The sequence below is a fragment of the Tympanuchus pallidicinctus genome, unplaced genomic scaffold (genome assembly GCF_026119805.1).
Source record: "Tympanuchus pallidicinctus isolate F22 unplaced genomic scaffold, pur_lepc_1.0 scaffold27, whole genome shotgun sequence".
Lineage (NCBI taxonomy): Eukaryota > Metazoa > Chordata > Aves > Galliformes > Phasianidae > Tympanuchus > Tympanuchus pallidicinctus.
The window spans coordinates 3,987,127-4,012,220 of NW_026294744.1; the positions used below are offsets into that span (position 1 = coordinate 3,987,127).

Consider the following 25,094-nt stretch of genomic DNA (forward strand, 5'->3'; position numbering starts at 1 on the left):
AGACTAAGCATATTCACTTACATGCTTAAGATATGGTCAAAACAAATTATCAACTTTTCAGAAGTGCATTAGCGTCCATAATGGAGGTACACTGGAAAGATGAGCAGACACAGAAAATAAAGGATCGTCTCACAGGAGCTTGCAAACCATGCTCATTCCTTTGAATGGAAGTGGGTAGACTGCACATTGGAAAAAGTAAAATCTAAGTATGAATAATGCAGAAAGACCGATCACAGTTTAACCGACAGATCTGTTGTGAGAGATAAAATAAAAGAGAACTAATATTAAATGAAAACAAACAAACAAACAAACAAAAACCTCAAAAGAAGGTGGAAACAAAGAAAAAAATATTGAGGTTTAAAACCTTTCCACTTGCAAGAAGGAATGCTAATTCCACAACCGTGTCCATGAACAGAGCAAACTGCAAGACAGAGATCAAAACCAATACCTCAAAGGGGAGCCTACTTGCCTAAAGGACAAGTTTTCAGGACTGAAGGCAGGACAGGAACAGTAACATACACCAAGCTGTAGCAGCTTAAAAAATTTTCCACCAAAGTCAGCAGATACGTATTAGGCTAACAGCCTAGACAGTAAATGCACATTACAAAGGTCCTTGCATTTTCCAGAGAACAACTACGCTGTAAAGAACTGTTGAGTAGATAGGATCATTTAATTACTATGGCATAAATCAAACCAAAGAAAAGAAACTTACTAACTTGTTTCTGCAGAGCCAGTCTTTGCAAAGACTTATGCTTTGAATCGCATTCTTTAACATCATTCCCCTCTAAACATTCTGAATGCAGTAAGCTCTGGGCATTCTTTACAGGCCAAAATACAGATCCAAACATTCAGGACAAGACAGGTAATTTTCAACAGCTTTCAGTCCATAAAACTTCTAGTTTTGTCTTGTTCTAACATTTTAGCTAAAGGCTAGAAAACAAAGGAGTATACATCCAGTCAGGCTACATTCTGAAGAATCTGTTAGAGATGCCTGTCTCAGATCACTGCCCTTGGGAGTCAGACCAGCAACAATCTCAGTATATTGCCTGGTATTCAAGATTACAGGATCGCTGCCACAAAACAAGTTAAGAAGCTGCGTTGACTGAAAGTTCAGAGGCATTTCAAAAAGACAGAGCCTAATAAATGTTAATTAAAGCTATTTTGAAATAATGCTCTGTATCCAATATTAAAGATGGCAAAGAAAGAAATATTAAAAAAATATCTTGGAGCTGTTCAGAGGATCAAGCTTCTAAAAGAGAAAGAGAAGGTATCAGTAAAATGCATGAATTATATTTTGCAACTTAACAGATTTCAGAGATAGAGGCATTTCTGAAGCTTACAAGTAACCACAAGCTTAATGAAATGAGCCTTCAGACCGTCTGGTATAGATAAACAGGTACCTGATTCTATAACGACATTCCATATCGAACCAACTTACTTCTGAAATTTATTAACTATTTGTTAGCTCAGTGTATGCTACAGAAAACAATAAAAAGTGTGTCACTGAGAAAGACAAATGTAGGCATGCATCATTGAACCTCCTTTTTTTTCCATGTTCTGAGATAATTTCTGTTATCAGTCTACAAAAATCTCATATAAATGCATCAGTGCTTAGTCTCAAAAATCTCAATATGCTGATCTCCAAACCAGATCTCTTGGGATTCAAAAAAATGCTTTTAAAAATGGACAGCATGCTTTCCACCTCTGAATAGATTCAGCAGATGCTAATCTGAGGTCTTCTCTCTCATAACCTCCTCCCCTCAGAAAGCATAGCCACCAACATGCAACACTCCAGATATTCTTTTTTCCCCAACAGAAGATCCTTGTTTTCTACTGAATAGCTTTTGATGCAAGAAGTAGTGAAGGGGAACCCAGAAAACGATGCCCTGTCTTCAGAGACACCTCCTTCACCCCTTTTAATTGGAAAAGAAGCTTATTGCAGTCAACACAGGAATTGCAGGAGTTCTGCCACCAACAGCCACTTCTAGAAAAGAAAGCTCTCAAGAACTGCTTAGAATAATCTCAGATTTTCTCTGACAAAGACTTCTTCCTAGAAAATTGCTGCAAGACTAGAGGCAGGAATGTCAGAAGCCAAAGGCTGGAATGAGGTTCCTCCTAAACTCTCCCTGAGGACTTTTCCAGCATGGAGACGGAAATCCAGACTCTAAATATGAATGGGATCAAGAACTGAGCAAGAATTGTCAACTGAATGAGAAAAAGATTTTCAAGATGTGCTTCCCCTGCTGTGATGGGGCTACAGTAGGAAACCCAAACATGTGCTTAGCAGAAAGGAGCAGGAAGGACCCCATGGGAGAGACCATAGTTCAGCCAATTGCTTTAAATCCAAATGTTTGCTCTGGCTGTCCTCTCTCTGTTCTAATGATTCATAGCAGCAAATGGAAAAATAACTTAAGCATCATGATTATTTTCAGAATTCATTGGATACTAACTCTAGAGGAACATTAATTTATAAGCTTTAGTAAGTAATAAAATGAAATAGAATACAATCGTGAATAAATGGTTTGCCTACAACCAAAACTCATCTGGTTATTCAAAGAAAGATTTTCAATACGTAAGAGCAATGTTTGACAGCAAGAAAGCACAGCCAAGATGAATAAACACATGTGGCATACACTTTTTATTCAGCGTAATAAGAAACCAGATGCTCAAACTGAGACACAAGAAGGTAGGCAGAAATTAAGTAATATTTTTAACTTTAAAAATAAGAACATTCTAAATTCAGTCACATATGAGTCTGGCAGTGAGCATAACCTCCTGGAAGATGACTAGTTTATATTTTGGCTCAGCTATACAATGCAAGAACAGCTGCTTCAAAATGGTTTCTGTGCACTCTGGTAGCTGTGGCGTAAGGGTCTCAAATCTTCACAACAAAGTATATCAGCTTTGTTGCAAATTCTGCAGCTATGCAAATTCATCTAAACATACCACTAGGATCGTACTTCCGCGAGAGGTAAAGTACAGCTCCAAAATGTTCAATGAATTGCTGACCAAATATTTTTTCTATAGTACAGTTAGAGAGCCGAGACAAGAACCTTCAACTTTCCTCAGCCAAAGAACTCATAAATAACATCACTTCTATCAAAATTAGAAATCCTTTTTGCTGCTAAGCTTTTCTCTTCAGAGCAGAGAACTCTTTTAAGAAGAAATTTCTGGATGCTATCAAATCAAGTCTAAATAACAGCTCTAGCAGAAGGACACTTACACCACAAAAGAATTCCAGCTTATGCGTGACAGAATGGAGCAGCATTTTAACCTAGTAAATAGAGAACACCGATTAGTCCACAAAAGGTTTTCTACAAAAAGCAGATTCAATATTGCTGGAAATAGGTAGAATTTTTCCCTAAGTTTGGAGAACTGGAGAAAAAGACAGCTAGACTAGGCAGGGCATGAGAAAGTCAGCAGAAGTGCTGGCTGGTGCACCTCTTCTTGCTCAGCAACAAGAGCAAGAAAAAGAAAGCAAGAAAAAAATTAACCTGATATCATCTTAGTATTATATGAATATATCCATTCACATTTATTTAACAGGAGGAAAATCAGCAGTAAAAAATGAAACTGGCTTTCAGATCCACCTTAGGACTATCCTCAAGACAAATAATATTCTCATACTCTAGATAATAAAGAGAAATTTTTAGGCAAGAAAGTTTGGTTGTATTACATCAGGTATAATAAAGCTCTTGTACTATGCGCTTCACAGATCGCAAAATTATAGAAAGTGGCAGGAAGTAAAGCAGAATCTAAAATACAACTTGTTTTCTTGTGAAAAAATATCCAGACTCATAAGATTAGTAAGTTAATAACCTCTGTATTTAAAGCTAAAGAACAACTTGTTGCCTAACAGAAACATTCTATGTTAATACTACCAAAAAAGACAAACAAAAATACCTCTTGCTAGTTTGCAATACAGATATTGCAAAAAAATAATAATATATATATATAGTAATTGTACTACTCAAAACAAGAATACTAATTTGCTAGGCTTTCCCACATCTTTCAGTACGCAGAATACTGTCTTCAGAGATACTTTTATAGCCACATACTTATGTCCACATGTTGCACTGTATGATGTAAGATCAAAGCATGATATTAATGTTCATACAGTGGCTGAGTGGAGTAAGAAAAAAAGTTCAGAGAAGGGCAACAAGGTTAGTGAGTAACCAGTGGTAACACAAGCCTTAAGAGGAGTGGTCGAGACTACTTAAAATCTGGAGAAGAGTAAGACTATTTAGATCTGGAGAAGAGGAAGCTCAGGTGGTGACCTTATCGCTTTCTACAGCTACCCAAAATGAGGCTGTGGTGAGGTAGGAGTTGGCCTGTTCTCCCATGTAACTAGTAATAGGACTAAAGGGAACTGGCCTCACGTTACACTAACAGAGATCCAGGTTGGAATTACTACTTCTTCCCTGAGAGAGAGGTCAGGCAGTGGAATGGGCTGGTGGTGGACTCATCAACCCTGGAGGTGTTCAAGAAACACTTAGATGCTGCACTGAGGGATATGCTTTACTAGGAAATATTGGTGAAATGTGGATGGTTGGACTGGATGACCTTAGAGGTCTTTTCTAATCTTGGTGATTTCTTGGCTTTCATATCTTAGTTAAAACATTATCTTCAACACATAAAGAAAACAAAGGATAATCAAGATAATTACCTGAAAAGTCATCTGTTTCACACATACTTCTACTGATTGTGGCCAAAACTAATGATTCGGTTTGTCACTTTTGAAATGGAAGTCTAGTCACCTGATCCTAAAACTAAGTTTCCTTTCTGCAAACTACTTATGTCCTATGCAAACTGACCTGGTTAGGAAAAAAGACCACCCCCCCCCCAAAAAAAAAATTAAGTAATTTTTTTTTCAGTACTAATGCAAGGAAAACGGAGTTTCTAAATATCTGTTTAAAACTTGATAATTTTTCCTAATTAAATTTTTACTTTAAACGTGTCCTTCAAGAGAAAAATAAAAAAGTATATGGAGTTTTGTTTTAATAATGTCTTTTATCCAGTATTTTTCTCATATTAAAAAAAACCCTGAATTATTGTGCATATCCTTGTTGACAAACATAACATTTCTCAAATGCATAAGTGACAGAAATATTTACAGAAATACTCATTAGCAAAAAATTCAAAGCTTGATGGAATAAACCCACCGATTAGTTTTAAGAAAATGAAATTTAGAAGATTCACATACAACATGACTTCTCTGTTTCAATGTAAAAATGATTGTATGTCACACTAGACAGCAGATTTGTTAATAAGAAGAGTACTCCACTGAGTCTACAACTCCTGTTTACATCCTCAACAAAGACAGTCTTAGTTTAAGGGAAATCAAATGAGTCAGTATAAGTTTATGAGAAGAACTTGAGATCAGATTAGTAACTTACATATAGATCAATTTACTACTTTTCAGAGCCACAAATTCAGACATTTTCCCAGAGAGATTGATGCTACTAAAACACTTATTTAAGAGGAAGAAATGTCTAAAAGATACATACGACCACTCAGACTCTAGTCGTTCTTTGTAGACTTTTATGATGTGAAGAGCCACAGACAAGTTCCCAGGATCCATCAGTTCCTTCACTTTCTCTGAAGTAAGGCAGGTAAATAAGACCATACAACAGTAGGCAACAATTTTCTCATCACTGTAGGTTAGGCAGGTTCTTCAAGAGAAAACAAATAGTTAAGACAGTAAGTTAAAACTGATGCTGGAAAAACACACTTAAGGACATTCAGCTTATTTGTTCTTGTCTGCTGTCTTTCAGAGAATCATGAGTTTGCCGTAGCTCAAGAGATATAAAGTCAACTGCAAAGAAAGAAAATCTGAAACTGGAAGTCAAACTTAAGATGTGATTTATAATACTAGTACAATATCTGAACTAACTAGAAATTTAGGAATTGAATGAAATAATAATAATAACCTGTATCTATTACCATACAATCCTCTGACAAGCGGACTCCAAACATAAAACGAATATGCCTTTATCAGCAGCTTATTGTGAAAGATTTGGCCAACTACACCAAAAATATTGTCATGTGTCCACACAAAATGGTTTATGTAATGTTTCATGCCACATCATCAATCTCCAGAAACGTATTTCATTTCAAGGCTAGGATGATTGGCAAAGGGAATGGAAGACACAGATATTAAGCCACTTTTTGTAGATCCCATCTAATCCACAAATAACTGACTGGTCAATACATAAGCAATGTGAATGAAAGAGAAGTCACATTCTTGGAAACAAGCAGTGTATAACTACTTGAAAATACCTCTGAAATAAAGCTTATGCTTGAAGCTCATTATTTAAACACAATTTTCTTCCAGTTTGTGTCAAATAAAATCAATTTACTGTCAGTTTATAACAAACAGGTTTTCAAAGGTCCTGACCCCTGTGGTTGACTAACAAAAAAAAACATCTACAGGATATGGTCTCAACCGCTCTATTTTCCCCAAAGTTATTTTTCAAAGCTTTATGGTGCTAGAAGAAGCACAACTGTCGTGTACAAAAGATTTGAATAAAACCACAGAAATTACATTATAAAAAAAGCCGCATCCATGCTTACAAGAAGAGATCTGGGAAAGCACACTTCCAAATGCTATTCTGGGAATCTCCATTTCCTGCTGCAATGTTTCCAAGAAACTGGAGGCTACATCGAAAAGCTGAAAAAAAAAGAAAAAAAAAGAAAAAAAGAAAAAAAAACCCAGAAAACATATTAAGTGGAAATTCAGCAAAACACTAATCAATTTCATAGAAATGAAACTTTTCAACATTACATATATGTATCTACTCACACACACACATACACAATACATCTCAATTCGGCTTTCTGTGCAGTTTCTCACTGTTATTGTATGTTAATATTAGCTTTTTCTCCTCTAATGGAATTAATTTTCCACATTCTGGAATTGTAATCAGAACAAAACTTTTTTCTTTCCACCTCCAATGAGACTTACATTAACATCAAGCAATGGCTGCTAATGATTACAAAAACTAACTGAGTCAGTGAAAGTGTAAGATAGATGGAAATGAATGAAAGCATAGAGTTGCAGTTGGTGCAAACTGAAACAGACCCATGCAGAAGCAGTAGCTGCCACATTGCAGCGTCCGTTTTACCTCTAATCAGAGGAGGTTCTTTACAGCACTGGATTAACATAAACAGGCTGTTTGCCATCACTCAAACTCTGCAAAAGCTGGTCCTCCTTCCCAGTACATGAAGGAGAGAGACCAACTTTTTACAGTCTGATGGTGATAAAATAAAGGGGAATGGCTTTAGACTAACAGAGGGAAAATTTAGGTTATATGTTAGGAAGAAATTCTTTACTCAGAGGCTGCTGAGGCATTGGAACAAGAAGAAGTTGTGGATGTGTCATCTCTAGAGGTGTTCAAGATCAGGCTGGATGGGGACCTGGGCAGTTTGATCTAGCGAGTGTCAGCCCTGTCCATAGAAGAAGAGTTAGAACTAGATGATCCTTAATCTCCCTTCCAATCTCAGCAATTCTACAAAAAATATAAATATGTAAATTAACAAAAATCAAAAGCACAAACCCACAGAGCTCACAAAATTAAACACCTTTGGTGTTACTGACAGCTTTCAATAGCTTGATCATTTTTTACAGGTTGATGAGGAATCTCAAATATTAAAATGCAGTTTAACAAATAGTACAAATAGTTGTCTGTTATGTACAGATGTGACAAATGTTGTCAGATTCAGAAAACATAAGATCTCTTTAAAAGGTGTTGTGCCAGCTGGCAGTCACATCTCCTACCAAGGGTTGGGCATATGTCCTCTTGGGAAGAAAAAGAAAGCGAGTCAAAAATGAGGCAAATTGGTTTTAAAGAATATTAACTTTTTTCCCATGCATCTCATTTAAATCCAAAATATATATGTCTCTTCCGTAATGCACTTCAAATCATCTTCTCCTTTAGGCTTTGTTTTTACTGTCTGTGTTCTTTCTACTTGCAAATCTACTAGTCTACTTGCACTTCAAGGTCTATTTGCACCTTTTTATTTTCTTTTTACCACCTCTGCCCATCACTGTGCTGCCATTTCTTCCAATCATCTGATTCCCATCCTGCTGACTGAAGAGTTTTTCTGCAAGACAGCTATCATGGGCACACTACTCTTCTAGCAGACATTTTATGGAAATGTTTCCCTGCTAGAAAAAAACCTAAAAAGGTGGTAAATCCTAATAGGATTTTATTTCTCTGTGTGTACTCCTTACCTATTCTACCATGAAAAGACCTCTCAATTTAGTTTTAGTCTACTTTTTAACTAAGATTTGCTTGACCTTTTTTATGCAGCAATTAGCTCTTCAGAGACTAGGCTGTCAAAAAATACCAAACTAAGGAAAAAGAAGTTAAAGATCCTTATTGACATTCTTACAGTGACAACTATAAAAAGCATATGTTTTTAATATGATAATAAATATCCAGAAATTACCTATTAATCACACATTAGAGTCTTAGTATTTGTGAAAGTAATCAATCACAGTTCTCCTTTCATCTTGATTCCCTGAACAAATGAGAAGGATCCAGGGAAGACCATGGCTCTTTTCACGCCATGAAAAAAGAAACAGTTTAATCTGTAAGTGCTTTTTAACCCACAGAGGCTAATATTTTTCATTTACTTTGAAGAAGCAAATCAATATATGGGCAAGCAGTTAATCTGTGAGACAAAAGCAGTAGTATCTACTCACATTAAGTGTATCTCAATATTGCAGGGATTCCTCACAAAAGTAATCTTGTGAAAAATCTCAAGCAGTTTAAAGGGAAGGTGTAATTCTACAAGCACCTGAGGCAAGTGATCTACTTCAGGAATAAAGATTACACAAATCAGTGTATAAATCTTTGCTCAGAATGTGTCAACTCAATTCATATGCTCTGCCACAGTTACAATGCAACTGCTGCAATATTTTTACAATTTTTTATTTTTCTTTTTCCTACCCCTCAAAAATATAATAATATTACATTAAAAATATAATTCATTACAGAGTACTCAGTGAGATGTCAGGTGAACGGCACGTACCAAATACACTTTGTGTACTGGAATGTATTTATGTACAACACTTAGTAGTCACAAAGGAAAGCAAATGATGAAGAGGTGTGAACGATGGTATAAGATATCACAGCACCACAACCAGAGTAGCTCATCAGAGCACACACACTGCATCACACTGCAGCACTGTCTGCATAGTTATGCACTAAAAATACAAAACACAAAAAACCTACTAGGACACTCACACACCTCTGAGGTCTACTTGGTTGTCTTACCGCTACACATATCAGAGAAATGGCATTTATATCCAAAAAGGATTCCACATTAAAAATACTAGCATATGACCAATACCAAGTAACAATGGATTTTGACTTAAGCACTGAAAATCTATACATTGATATTTAAGTTTTTTTGCTTTTGTTTTTTAAAGCGCAGATTAACAACAACAACAACGAAAACGAATCTGTTAATTCATAGCAAGACCCAGGGGTACTGATGAGTTAAGGAAACAAGCAAATAACAGACCATGGAAGCCTCTTAGCACGTAACTTCCAGGCTCCTCTTGTTTGTTTTATATCTATCAGACTTCATTGCTGCAACGCATCCTCCAGTAGTCCTTACAAATCGCTAAAACATAGAGACTAATTTCTCCTCTTCAAAAACACATTGTACTTGGAGGAAAAGCAACAAAAAAATCTAGAAATGGATTATTGAGTCCAATTCCATTACACAGCTGAAAGAACTCTGCTATCCATTCAGTAACACACTGTCTGAAAAAGGGAGACTACTTCCCTTTTTCTATGAAAACTTAGGATCTTTACACAGCTAGAAAGATTGCCAACCACTAGTTTCAGCTGCATTAGCTATTATTTGTGAAACACTCCCCATAAAAATTATGAAACACTTTGTCCTTTCCATAGAAGTGATTTATTTAACCCCTTAACTCCATCCCCTCATCTTGGTGTCCATCAGTGCTGACCTTAACAAATGTTTTTGTGGGTATAGGGACAGCTAAATTTTAATTAAAAAAAAAAAAAAAGGTAAGAAGTTACACTGTGTGTGGTCAACTAGACTATTTTTAACCTGATGGTCAACCACTGTGAAATTATATGTACTAAGATGTAACTTCTGATACACAGATCAACCCTAGAGCTGAAGAAGCTTTTTGCCCAATTGAAATTCCAACAGTTCCTATAAACTCCAAAAATAATCTTGGTATAAAATATGTACAATGAACATTTTTCCTAATGAATTTTAGCATGTTTGACTACATATAAACTGATCTTTTTGAATCACTCAATACTACCCATGCAAAAATGAGGCAGCTGCTATTGTTTTATGCCCTTCCAAGACAGTGGTTTAAATGCACTCTAGAACATCAGTATCTTCAAGAACACAGTTCCATATGTTCCCTTCAATCATTCATGATCATAACCAAAAGGAACCACACTCTAACATACAGTTTTCACTTCATTATACTGCAATGCTACTGAGACAGACTGAAATAGACATGAATATTTCACAGGCCTGACTATTGCTCCTTACAGTCCAAAAGAAGTCATTTCAGTGCCAACTGCAGAATCAGACTGTGTATCAAATGAAAAATTAAATACTTCAAGTTATTAGGATAAAGATTTAAAGTAGTAAAGTAGTATTTCCAAAGAAAAGTTACTGAAATTCCAGCTTACAACAGTCACGAGATTTCCATTATTTTTATTTTGAGGTAGGCAGAACAGACAACTATAAATATGTATTTAGCCTTTTGCTTTTCTCTCTTATCAGTAAGGCCATCTACGTAATGTTTAGTCTGAACATAAGCAGGCACTGCTTAAAGATACAAAACAAATCCAATCCCAACATGTATAAAGAAATGCAACATCAACTGCAAAATTGCAAACATAACACTAGCAAACTCACATCTCTCTCTAAAGTTTTGCTGACAACTAACTAGGCATGGAAGACAGAGTTGGTGCACCTCCTCTACACTGGGTGCATACACAAAGATTTACAAGTATTTATGCCAAATCCCTACCTACTGAGAGCCAGCACACATTTTAAATGGCCTGTCACTGTGAGCTTTGCAAATCTGAGTTGTGAACTGAAAACTTTATATAGACCTCTTCTGGTTGTTTGCAAACAAGTGCAAGATGCTTTTTGATGATGCCATCCCTGGAAAAATAAAACCCTCAGCTCAGCATAAGGTGTAAACCTCTATTACTATAAAACCTTAGTTTCCACCACTATCATCCGGTCACGGACTTCTTTCCTTGTGGCTGCAAATTAAAGCAACTTTCAGTCATAAAAAGAGCTATTTGCCTCTTCACCACCATGAATCATACCACAAATACTGATGAAAATGTATTTTCCTTGGAGAACAGTCTGTCTAGACTATTCAAATTGAATGTACAATACATATATGGGCTCTGTCATTTACAGTTATTAAAATAGTGCTTAGTATTTTATTTCTGTAAATAAAATGAACGCCTAGCTACTGATTATATTTTGGCATTGATCATACTGCACTTGCTGCAGTGCAGACTAATAACCCGTTTTTACCATCTGTGGAATACCAAGAATGTTGTATTTAGTAATTTTCTGTTCCCACTCTTCAACTCCTTCACCTCCAGAAGAAAGCAATTCTTAATTTTCCTTCAGAAATGACAACTCTAATAATAACAGAACATTACATTCAGTGACTGGACAACCATTCTGGTGCTGGGAGATAGGGGTCTGGGCAACATCTTAACACTTTTTTTTTTCCTACAAAGGAGAACTTGCCTCAAAAACAGAAGCAGAAAAAAAAAAAAAGTTATGTAAAATGTAAAGTTATAAGTGAACTAGTATGGAGACGGGTTGAATCAGACAACCAAATGAGTTTCTAATATAAAGTAACTTACAACAAAACCTCATAATAGTAGATTTCAAAAATAGTTTTTGTTCATTTACTAGGAAAAGAATCAGTTTGACAGAGTGTTGTCTGACATGAAATCAGTTTCAAACAGAACATTCATACAGAACTTGCAAAATCTTATTAAATATAGTAATGGGGCTTTATCTTCTAGTGTTTTAATTGTTTTTTAATTTTAGAAAGAAACAATCACAGGTATGTTCATTTCTGTAGCAAATTAGCTATTAAAGTCTAAAGGCACAGTAAATGTGAATCCTGTTACAATCCCTGAAGCAGCAAAAAAACATGCTTGAGATTACTCTCCTATGTAAAGTGCGTAAGTGCTTGCAGACTGCCAAACTGCTTTAATAAGCTTCTTACACACATCAGGATACAAAATTCTTTTTTCTTTTTTTTCGAGTCAGCCCAAAAAGTTGAACCTTAATCTAATGTCTCTTTAAAGAGCTTGCTCCAGCAAAATCAGCAAGTTTGAAGTACTGGGGATTCTGAACCCGGACTTAAACCACGCCAGGAAACAAAAAAACCCAAACCAACAACCAACGAAAAGGACTGGCCACCCAGTGTGCGTTATTCATGGTATCTAATCATATGACACGCTACTACTACATGATACCTTGCACAGGTCTAAAAAGTAGGAAATGATTAACATCTAAAATACTAACCAAGATTACAAGCAATCTTGCTTCAATTATTTAGTGTTACCATAAGTTATTTTTGATAGCATGCTGCAGATGTTAAAGCAAACTTTCCATTCAAGTGCTTTGCGTTTCTTTAGAAAAGTTAAATGATTTTTTTCTGTAAATCTGTGAAAAGGTTATCAGAATTTTTCTGCCTTGGACAATTTATATCTGGGTAATAATGTGTCATGGTTGTCATGGTCCGTTTGTAACAGGCAGAGATCAAATACACTTACATTTGGTATATTTAGTTCCATATCCACTTTATTATACAGCAATGGTTTTGGCATCCACATTTTGGGGCACTGCCATTGTTACATACATTTAAAGGTTGCTTGTTTTCTCTAATCTCCTTGTTATGTTTCCTTCCATATCACACATTATTAAGTATGCAGAATGGAATGAAGGGAAAGAATTTGATATAATCTGGCACAAATCTTGTCACTTTTCCTTTCTGCAGGCGGCAATCCCTAGAATTCTCACTGAGAAGAAAAGGACAGTCATGCAAAATTTCTCTGCCAGCCCAAAGCTGTTAACAAAAAGGATGCAGCAGAATGAAAAGGAATCTCATAGCTAACGTCTGGAAAGCCGCAGTTACAGACAGATGCACTCTTTGTCCCACCAGAGCCATGCTAAATAACTTCAAAATGGAAGCTGTGACATGATACTGACAATCAAGAGATTGGGTACGATGCCCAAAAGGCTAACTTTTACATAATTTTTACTGTTTGTATTTTACTGTTTGGATTTTGATTCAAACCAGAAACAATTTACACAAATAGATGCGGGTGTCTCACATTGTTCTTTCTTCCATGGAACCTTTTCTAGCTCCTTTCCATTCTCCCTCCATCTTCACTTTCCCAGCAGGAAGAACTACAGCACTCTTGGATGTCTGTGGAAGACTCTTAAAAAAGGGCACTTCCTCTTAGTACAAGTGAAAACTTCTCTCTATGTTATGTTTCAGATGCTCTGCCTCCAGGAAGCTGTCTGCATTAAATGACTTGTTTATCCTGTTCTCCCTATCTTGATCTTACCATCTTGAAGTCCCAGCCTACAAAAACAAAAATGAACAAGAAAAACTACATAAATCTGACCATAACCTGTAATAGCACAAATGTATTCTTTATCTCTTCTGCTTCTCCTTCATTACACCCACAAGACAGAAAAGAAGCTGTGGCCTGCACTAGGCCATCATTGCAAATAACCTCAGGATCTATAGGGACAGTAAACAATTGGCACACCCTTCTTTCCTGTTCCAATGCATAGCAGTAAATTAGGAGATAAAGACTAGTTCCTCCTTCTGCCTTTGATGCAGAGGGCAGCTACTAACACAGGCATCAAGCAGCAGTTGTGAGGTCAGACCATCAGGATTACAATGGTATTGCTCATGCCAGAGCTGCCCATGCAGCTGCTGATTTGGCATACAGCATCAGAGCAGAGTAAAACCACAGTCCTTCCAACAAAAGAAGGAGACAGCAAAAACATCTTCCATCTACAATACCAAAACTATTTCTTTTTACACACCTTTATCTTTACAGTCAACCAATGGTCATCACTTTACATCTACAGATATTTCTATAGGTTTTGCCTCCTCATGAATCTTGCTGACACACTTGCTGGTAGGGTGGGGGATAGTAAAGAGGAAGGAAGGAAGGAAATGGCTTACAAAACACTGTGTTTAAAAGGTCCACAGAAACACAGACATTGGTTGAGACTTGAAATGAACAGCAAAGTAACCAGAAACCATTCTAATTAAATAGACATCAGCAAACTCCCATTTCCTTTGCGCTTCAAGAGGATATCATTCCACATAATAAAACCACTATGCATGTGTCATAAATCAGCAACATCTTGGCAGGCTGCACCAGAAAGCCTCCAAATTGAAGGAGCAAGTAATAAAGAAAAAAAAAAAAAGAACACCAAAAAAGAAGCAACCAAACAAAGAATCAGTAATAAACACTGCCTAAAAGCAGTATCAGCAACTAGAAAGGGGAACTCTGCAAGATTGCCCATCAATCTACTTACTGTTGCAATTTAAGGATATCAGCTCAGGTTGGTCTTTCTTAGAAGAAGAAGAATGATCCATAGAGAATCTGAAACAGCCACTGTCTCAGTCTATCAGTACACCAATTAAAAAGAATTTCCACAAACAACATGGAATGGACAGTTTTGATCATCAGTACAATGAATACCACACTGTTGGAAGGCACTAATGCTTCTGTTACTGCTATAAGGTCTAGTTTCAATTCCATTTACTTCAACTGTCTCAGAAAGGTGAGCTTTTCTAGCCAGGATCTGGATTACAGCCCACTGTAAATAAAACAATTTAGCTTAGCACTGCTTAAACCAGTCGATCACCACAGAAGCAAGCAGGGAATCAAGCCCAAGACAGGAAAAAAAAAAAAAAAAAAAAAAAAAAAAAGAAATCAGGATCAGAACTTGGAAAAGGTTGGATGGCTGGGGTTTCTTTTTGGAGTTGGGAGGTTTGTTTGGTTTTCTTTTGGTTAAGTATGAGGGGAGTGAGTGTAACAATATTCCACAGCATTATCAAAGGACAAGTACAGCAAGCTGGAGTTTACTATATTCAGAAACAGGATCCAACAACTACTGTGGTATCACAGGTCAAGAAGTGATGATTCAGGCCCTCCTCAAGCTTCTATTTTCAGGTTCAAAGCTCCATTCTGCCCCTCTTCCTTTTTTATCATTGAGAAAATGATGCATTTAAATAGCATCCTTTATCCTAAACTTGTTATTATTACCTGAACTTACTCACCTCAAACCTCATTCCACTCCAGATGTTATGAAATAAGGGAAAGAAACTAAGACACATGCAAAGTTTCCATATTAATATTAGAAGTCACAGGCAAGCTATATGCATGAACACAGATGTATCAGGCTGAAAACGATAATGCTATCACTCACCCAAAGTGACAGCATTTGCGAACTTATCACAATTTTGACTTGTCTTAATCCAGGTTCGGGTCTTTCCCTTCTGCGGACAGCTGAAGGAGGTGTAAAAACTGGCTCCCCATTTTGTAGTTCATTTAAAAAAAGTCAATGAACAAGGACTTGAATCAAAGCTCACCCAAGTCAGAGTGCCTCCACTGCCTTTAAAGATTTTGGACCAAATCATGAAGACAGAGACCCTTCTCATCCAGCAAAGGTGATATCAGGGTGACACATGAAGAGTGAAGCTTGCAGGAACATCATCTTCTTTGCAGATGTTCCAAAGACAGACACTTCACTATGAAGCCATGAAAATATTCACCAAAAGACACAGCACAGAGAGCAGCTCTAAAGTTAAAACTATGATATAGACATGACTGAAGATTTTTGAGTTTTGTTTTTCTGTTTCTTTGGTAAATTACCATCAGCCAACACCAAGAACACTTACATCCTCCCTATACCATTAACTAAGCATAGGACCCTATACTTGCTTGCCAGCATAGATGTTTCTGGGAGACATTCACAGCCACCTTTCAAAGGCACTCAAACTCACAGAAGCTTAAGAAAAAAAAAACAAACCAAAACAAAAAAAAACAAATGATACCAAGAGAACAAAGAAATTGCTCAAAACTTTCCTCTTTGGTGAAGTAGTAAAATGCTACGTGCTATAATAATTAGGGGATCGCAAAACTCTAAAAACACAGGATTTTTAAAAGCTATGGAAACATGAGACTAAAATCCCAACACAAGTGCAAATAGCAGTTTACATCTACCAGACAGCATATCAACTGATTGTTAGGGCACATACTCTGCAAATTCACAAAGACCATGAACATCCCAATATTATTTTTACCAATTGGAAACACACAAAGGCCAAAAACAACACCAATAACTCAAAATAAAAACTCATGCTTATGTTTACATAAAAGTTTGATGAGTATAATATATTCGTCACACTCCCGCAATTATTCCCTGAAAATACTATAAATATTATTTTGACAATGTAATTATAGTTTTTACTTTAACAGTGGCAGCAAAGTACTGGCACCAATCCCCTACACAAAAAGCCTAGACAGATAAAGCAAAGATCACACATGGAAACTGGCAACTGTTGAGATCAGGGCCACCCCTTATTTATACGATTAAAAAAGCCTATTTAAGTTAGTGCCTGGTTTATTTAGTTTTGCTAAGACTAAGCAAAAGGATGCCTCAAATATAAATAAATAAATAAATAAACAAAAATGAAGATGAAGATACTTAAATCCTCTTTTCCTCTGAGTAACTAATGTATGCTTCCTTCATGGTGCTTGTTGGGAATTAACCTCATGGACTGTGAATCCATTCAGGAATCTCTCTTTCCCGCTTCCTCTCCCTTGAAAGAAAAGCCAGCATGAATACGTACTCAATGTGATAAGAGACAGTATTTTTGATCCTGCATGACAAGTAAAATGGCTCAAGCTTTATAAGAATTTACTCTCATTCCATGTAAATCAGCATACATCTGACCTGCACAACAAATTTGCAATATATTAATTCAGAATATTTACTCAAAGAAAAAAAAAGGACCAAAAAAACCCACAACCCAAGAAACAGCACACATATATAGTTTGCTTCCTCCTCTGGAGATAAATATAGATAGAACTGATGTGGGAAGAGAGGAAGGATTAACTTTAAAAAGGACAAGCCAGTTGGTTTAAATTTAGTAGCCACTGTGTTATATAATCTCCAGGATATAACTAGGAAGTTGCATCTTCTCCAGCTGTAGTTACCTTACAATCAAATCCATATAACCAAGTCAGTGTGAAGATACTTGCTTTTCAAACAACAAGAAAAGAAATGGTCTTGGCTTATAGGCAATAAAATTTAACAATGGTTTCCCAAATGCACTGTCCAGTAAAATTTTACTGCTCTATCACACTTTCCAGGCATGTTTTAAAAATATTTATTTTTCATATACAATATAAAATGCAAACAGGAAATGAAATCATTCAGTGCAATGTGCTTAAAGAAATACAAAAAAAGCAGTGAAAAGCAGAATGCAAATTTTTAAAGCAGGAAATAAAACAGAAACAATACTAGCATTTGGTAAAGAATATTTAGGCTCCATATATGACCACTCCAGTTCTTTTTCCTGTTAAAATACTGTTGTGGTTTAACCCAGCAGCAGCTCAGTACCACACAGCCGTTCACTTGCTCCCCCCCAGTGCGATGAAGGAGAGAATTGGAAACAGAATAGGACCACCACCACGGCCGCCAGCAACGCGAGGTCTCGCCCCCTGCTGACCGACTCCTTGCAACCCCTGTGCAGCAGCCACCCCGCTTCCATCCCCGCAGTGCTGCTGCGGCCATTGCCTTGTTTAGGGGAACAAAATAACTAAATACGTGAAACACGTGAGTAAAAATGGATAAAAATCTAAGAGAAGTTAAAGATAAAGGAATATCTATTTAAAAATTTAGAAAGGAAAATCAATTCAGTATCCATCACCAGGTTTGAGAACATTGCCTTCCACCCTCAGAATCAATCAGTCTCTGCTTTCCAAAGCAGTTCCAAATTACAAATAGCTGAATGCAGATTGAGGAAAAGGTCAGATAAAAAACACATTTCATGCTTACTTTCACTGCAAGAAAGAACAGAACTGAAAAGCTTCTCTCTCCTTGTCTTTCTTAAGGAAGTAGAAATCCCCGATATCAATTCATTTTCATTTTCAGGAAGTTTTGCAAAGATAACTCAAGGCGTAAAGATCACAACCAACCCAAAAGGCAGCAGTGAGTGAAGAGAAATTGTTTTTTGCTTTTCGTTAATTAAAAGAGAATACATGATGATAGAAGATCATGTCCATATCAGTTGGAACACTGAAAGAACATTGACTGAAGATGAACCCTAAAAATTATAAATGCTGAGGTAGAGGGGAAAAAAAACAACTGAAAAAAAAAAAACAACAATCAAGCAACCCTCCTCCCCCACACACAGACTTTTTGGATTCAGCAAGTTCTCTATCTGAACAACACTGCAGGCCTTCTCCTCTTCTGCCCAAGGAGGTTGTGGATCCCTGGAGGCATCCAAGGCCAGGCTGGATATGGCTCTGGCAGCCTGGTCTGGTGGTTAGTGACCCTACAAATAGCAGGGAGATTGAAACTAGATGATCATTGTGGTCCTTTTTAACCCAGGCTGTTCTGCGATTCAAGATAAGACATGCTTTATTTCCCCAAAAATCTTCCTTCAGAAGCAGCAGTGTGAACAAGTGTCAGACAATTTATAGTCATGTTGCTAAACAGTCTACCAGAAAATGCTCATATTACTATAATCAGCGCAGTAAGAAAATCCTACCTACAGTTATACTTCAACACTGTCTTTAAAGGAATGTTTCAAGTGCTGTTTTGAATACGCTATCTGTAGCAGCTTAACTATATCTGAGTGCTTTACAGAGAATTGGAAGTAAAGTCAAATTCCTATTCAAGGATCCAAGCTCATTATCCACTACAATTTTGCCACCCTTTCTGGACACGACGTTATGATGAGCAAATAGTCTAAAACCCCATGCAGCAGCTTGCACATCTGGACATTGACTCTGACAGAGTACCCATGACAGAGTACCCATTTGTTGTTAATAGTCTCCTATTAAGTCATTTTTATGTAACTTTCCCTGGTTGGTGTAAACTCAAAAGAACTTTGATGCATGAGGATGGCATAACAATAATAGTTCTGCTTCTAGGTTTAAAGCTTGCTCAAGCATCACCAGCAGCCTGGAGCTGAGGAACATCAGTGTAAAGCTTGGAGCACCTCCCTCAGGCACACACAGTGCAGTACCTCTCAGTAGCTGACACAGTTGCACTCAGGTCTGCTTTAAAGTACAATCAGCTCATTCAGAGAACCTGCACAACAAACTGTTCCTCACAGAGCACTTATCAGGCATTCAGTGCCTTTTCATCCAAGAGCACAGCAAAGTATACTGGTGGATAAATACTTTTCAGCAATTATGTTGGAATTCAGAGCACATTCTTCAGCATCTGCAATATTTTGAAGCGGTGAAAGGCTTGAGATCTATTTACAAACAAGATTAAAGCACCTTCTGTCCAAAACGTAAAAAAAAAAAAAAAGTAGTTAGTGAAAGGATCAGACTAATGAACACCAGCTTGCTTTAAAACAGGCCGGCCCTCATTGTAATTTATCAAGTAGAAACAAAACTATTTTTTCCCCAGAATTCAGAGATGAATCCTACATCCAGTTTCCACTGTGGAATCTGAAGGTCTATCATCCTAACAAGGTTAAATATAACTTTTCGCAGGTCTCCTAAATTTGTTGGAAAGCTTTAAGATTTTCCATAGGAAAAATGGGAAAAAAATCCCAAAACTGAACCAAGACATACACTATCACATGCAGATTTTCTATTTGGGCTTTTGACAAGGATATTTCCTATGTCTGCTGCAATCCCTAACACACTGAACTACTTCTCAGTTCTTAGGAGATCTAGGTCTGCTTCAAGTTCAGTTAAAGTTCATCCAGCAGCTTCATCTGCTCCTCTGGCAAGTGTTCTTGGTCTTTGTACCCACAGCAGAAAAAAAATGTTGTACTGGCTATATTTTTTTTAATTAAAAAAAAAAAAAAACAGAAGAAAAAAAAAGGATGTAGAGAGAGTACTAACAAAATTCCACTATTCTTATATTTTGCAGATTCACATTTTTTTCACTAGACTGTTAGTAAAAATTTGAATAAGTTATTTGTTTATTGGAAGATCATGATTTTCTCTGCTTGATTAGGAACTTTGCTCTCCAAAGGAGGAGGGAGTAGTAAGAAAATAGCACATTTACAACTACGTGCAACTCACTGATATAGATCAGTCTTGATTCTGCATGGAAGGGCTACAAATCATTAAACAGTTGTTTAGCATCACCAACATTTCTTAAAGGAGGTCCCCTTCTCCACAAGCTACAAGATATTAATTGATCGAGGGAAATTGCCTCTATGTATTTTACGGAAATACAAGAGAAATAAGAGAAATACAAGAGAAATAAGTAGAGTGCAGTTAAAACTAAAAAGAAGGGAAGAAAGAATAGAGGAATAGAGGAAGAGCAGAGACAAACAGCTATTTGAAAGCAACACTGTAACTGGAAGGCCTAAAAATGTTCTTCTAGTGTAGGTATTAAAAAGAAAATAATTGTTAAAGGGATGGCTGGCTTGCAGGCGGGGTAGGACTATCTTTATGTGCCATATGTGGGAATTAACTAGCTATTTTTAAACTCTCTAAAGTCTTAGAGAGCTATTCCAGGACAGGCATACTAACTCACCTCCAGCTTTTCTTATCCACTGCCTTAGTAGAATAACATGTACTCAAAACAACAGCTTTTTCTGCAGCTTATTGGAATTTATCTTTTTACTGAAGATGAACAGTGAGAAATGCTGAAAACTTGCAGTAGAGTTGTTTCAGTAAATGTAATGAAGTGAGGACCCAGACAAGCATAAAAACTATTTATATGGTTACTTCTCCTTGCAGAAAAGATGCAAAGAAATCTTGGTTTTGATCACACTGCTTCCCACGCATCTTTTTTTTTGCTTCTATCATTAATACATCATTAGAACAGTAGTTCTTCTTCCCCTTGAAAACCACCACACTGACTACAGTGCTGGCCCAGGTATATATACCTCCTCTTTTTTTTTTTTTTTAATCCATTACAAATTGTAAGTGCACTGAACTTTCATACAAAACTTACCACATCTTTCTGAGACTTAATAAACATGGACAGATTTGAGAGTGAAAACAAATCACAGATCAGATTAAAAGATTTTCTCAGATTGAACCAAAATCTTCAATTTATTTTCTTCATAAGTTCAATAAAGTTGAAAGTTCAACTGTCTTTTTATCTTACAGAGAGATGGTTCAGGAAAACCTTAAGAAAAGCATGAACTGAAACATTACATAGTGTTGTTCTCCCTGCAATACAGTATTACCTTTTTATCTTTGTATTTTACGTAGATTGTTGCTATAGAAGCAACAAGAAGGTATTTAAAATACCTTAAGGGCATAAAAAAGCATTTAAGTATAATCATCAGATTCAAGCACCAATTTAAAGGGGGAAGCAGGACATATCCAAACAAAGAACTTGAAATATTCTCCTTAACAACATATAAGGGCTGCTCTGAAAGTAATTCCTTGTGTTTTATTACATTAGCCCAGTATGTCAGAGGTGGATGTTGGCAGTGTGACAGTAGAAGTTGAACCTTCCCACCAAAACTTTATTACATTTTGTTGCTGTGCAGATGGCAGCAGAAGGGCAATCTGACAAATTGGTGTCTGATGTGGAAGGGTGTATGAAGCACCAAAGTTCACCAAATCACTCAGCAAGGAGCTCTGCAGAGACAGTGTCCTGGTGGACAGTAGATGGTCCATAAGTCAGCCCTTGAGGCTACAAAGGCCAACAGTATCCTGGGATGAATTAAAGAGTGCTCCCAGCAGGTCAAGGGAGGTGATCCTCCCACTCTAATCTGCCCTAGTGAGTCCAGACTTGGAATATTGTGTCCAGCTCCAAGCTTCTAATTTCAAAAATGACAAAGATATCCTTGAAAGAGTCCATCACAGGGCCACAAAAAATGATTAGGGGTCTGGAACATCTCCTGTACAAGGGAAGGCTGAGAAACCTGGAGCTGTTCAGCTCGAATAAGAGAAGGCTGAGAGAGGATCTTATAAGTGCTTATAAATATCTGAAGTGTGGTAATCAAGTTGATGGGGGTGGACACTTCTCAATGGTGTGCAGCAATAGAGCAAGAGGCAATGGGCAGAAACTGGAATATCAGAATTTCCTCATTAACACTAGGAAGAACTAGTGTAAGAGTTACAGAGCACTGAAACAGGGTGCCCTGCAAGGTTGTGGAGTCTCCTTCTCTGGAGATATTCAAGACCCATCTGGACAATTTTCCTGACCTGCTGTAGGGAACCTCCTTTAGCAGGAACTCTGGACCCCACGATCTCCTGCAGTACCTTCCAAGCCCCATAATTCCATCATTAACAATATGCACTTGTCCTTATTTATTTATTTATTTTTTTAATGGTGTTTTTTCAGTCTCTCTAGGCTGAGAAATGTCTTAAAAGTCATTCCTGCCTGCTGTCAGTTTCTCCTCCTAACAACCATTGAGCAAGCCTTCCTTTTGTCATTCATGGGATTTAGTCTTTGTGCTCCCACACTGAAGACCTGTGCTAGCATCACTGATCTTTTTCTAGAAGGATTCCAGCAGTGATATGAAGAAGATATGAACATGGTTTATGCACATCTTTACATGCCTCAATGGCTTCATTTTGAGCCAAATACAGTATCAGAAGGAAAAGCAGTATCCTTGATTCTTCCAGTTTCATGAAGGTGTTTGAAAATAAGTTACCAAATGACAGTAGTTTCATTTGCTTTCACAAGAATTATAGAAAAGCAGCAACAGGAACTCAGTAAAAACTTATTTCAAGTAAAAGAACTGAAAAGAAATAAAAGCAGCAAGAGAAACAAAACATTCTCTATTCCCTGCAACCACAGACAATAAAGAGTGAGGTCCACTGCCATGTATCAAGTTCCACACACACACAGAATGTGAAGAAAATTACTGAAAATGCCTTAATTTTTGGTTAAAAGGAATTTGGTAAAGATCAGTCGTAATAACTGGCATTAAACAGGAAGAATACTCAAGACAGATTTCCTCTTCACTATTTGAAGGAGTGAAAAAGAAAAAAAAAACAACTTCATTTGCTAAAGACATGTGAACAGTACTCAAATCAGTACACAGTTCCTGGAAGCTATGACTCCAGCCAACAAGCAAAAACAATATATAAAAAAAATTAAAAGTTAACAAAAACTCTCACAGACAAGATTTGTTTATTAGAATAATTTATTTCAGCGGCATTCAAAATAATGGGAGCGTTCCTTCATCTCAGTATGTTCACAGATCAAATAAAGAGACAGCAAAACAGCAGAACATATTTTTAAGGGGGAAAAAAAAAAAAAAAAGGAAAGGAAAGAAAAGAAAAGGGGTAGAACAGGGGAAAAAGGCAGTGAGGAAAAAAATTGAAGCTAAGATTTTTTCCAAGTAGCATAACAGAAGGCCCACAGTTCTTAACTTTTTAATCAACTTTTGGAACACCAACTAGGCAGAGTTACCTTTGCCCTTCTATCCCACCATTCACATCAAGTTAGAAAGAAAGGAGAACAGAATTAGCATGTTGCAGTTCCAGAAACAATTAAGTTTGTGTACCAAAAAAAAAAAAAAAAAAAATAATCAAGAAGGTGACATCATACATCACGAGTTCCCACATAACAAATACAGTGCAGACAGTACATTTAAAAAAAATCCACATCCTTACCAATCAGTAATGGTTCTTCTTTGACCTGTATTCCATCAAGCAAATTGATCAAATGGACAGAGGTAGTGATGAGACCCAAGTTCCTATTATGAAATTGGGGAAAAAAATATCTTGTATTAAACACTCCCAAACAAAGCAAAAAGCCTTTTCACTTCAGCTAATAGCATGCCTTCAATGTTTTCAGAAAGCCTGAAATAAGAAGTTGTTTCTCTTACTGTTTCTGACTAACAGCCATACTAATGCCATTAGAAGGAGAAGGAACAGGTACACATTTTGTTTCAGACTTCAACAGTTTGACATTCAACACCTTGGTTTAGCATTAAATGTGGAGGTTGGTGGCCCTGCATGTGGCAGGGGGATTGGAGATTCATGATCCTTGAGGTCCCTTCCAACCCTGGCCATTCTGTGATTCTGTGATCTTGTGCATCTCTGTACCCTTTCCCAGTTCTTAACACTTCTTTATGCCTTGCAAACGCTAAACAGACATTAGAAAAATAATATCTAGAAAGCAATGAGTTTTTACATTGTTATAGCAGTAACTTTCAAGAAAATACACGTAATATTCATTTACTGGTTGCACTGTGGGACCAGCAAGCAACCAAGTTACATATTATCTCTCACTAAGACATATTCTAATAATACCTGGTGGAGGGAAGGTTCAAAGTACTCTTCGCAGGAAGCAAAGAAGATGAAGCAATCATTCATTCTCGTTCTAATAATACGTCAGGGTGACAGTAAATATGCACTAATTTACAGTCTATCAGAAGTGAAGTTGGCATCAAAAACGCCAAAATAATTGTATAATTATTTCGCCCAAAATCAGCAATCTTGAAAGCAGACAATATATGTACCAGGATATGAATGGAACAGGGGTTAAAAACCAAAACCCAATAAGTCAAAGAATACATTATAAACAGATGAAGTTCACCTTTCAACTCAATTGCTGTTTAAGTAGTTCAGCTGTTTGAGAAGAGATCAGCTAAAATCAGCTGAGTGGCTGAAACCTTGTAATACCATTTATGTTAAATCTCCACACCCAAGCACAAGTTACTGCAAAAATATCACATCATTGCAGATGAACATTAATTATTTTTCTTCTGCAGAGGTTTCTTACACAAACACATTATCTTCCTGATTATGTTCTAACACCGAAAAGAAACCAGAGATGCATTTATAAATAGATAATACACATGTATGCTTTGATAAATTTTATATATTTCC

General features: G+C 36.7%; 1 protein-coding gene across 2 annotated transcripts in view; it reads right to left on the reverse strand.

Moving 5' to 3' along the window:
- Window positions 1–25,094, reverse strand: part of ATXN10 (ataxin 10) — a 92,328-nt gene that overhangs the window by 58,611 nt on the left and 8,623 nt on the right. For both annotated transcript variants that reach the window (XM_052690697.1, XM_052690699.1), the window contains exons 3-5: window positions 23,874–23,956; window positions 6,574–6,670; window positions 5,508–5,672 (exon numbers count right to left, since the gene is read on the reverse strand). In XM_052690697.1, coding sequence (XP_052546657.1) covers window positions 5,508–5,672; window positions 6,574–6,670; window positions 23,874–23,956 — 345 coding nt within the window. The remainder of the gene's footprint in view (window positions 1–5,507; window positions 5,673–6,573; window positions 6,671–23,873; window positions 23,957–25,094) is intronic.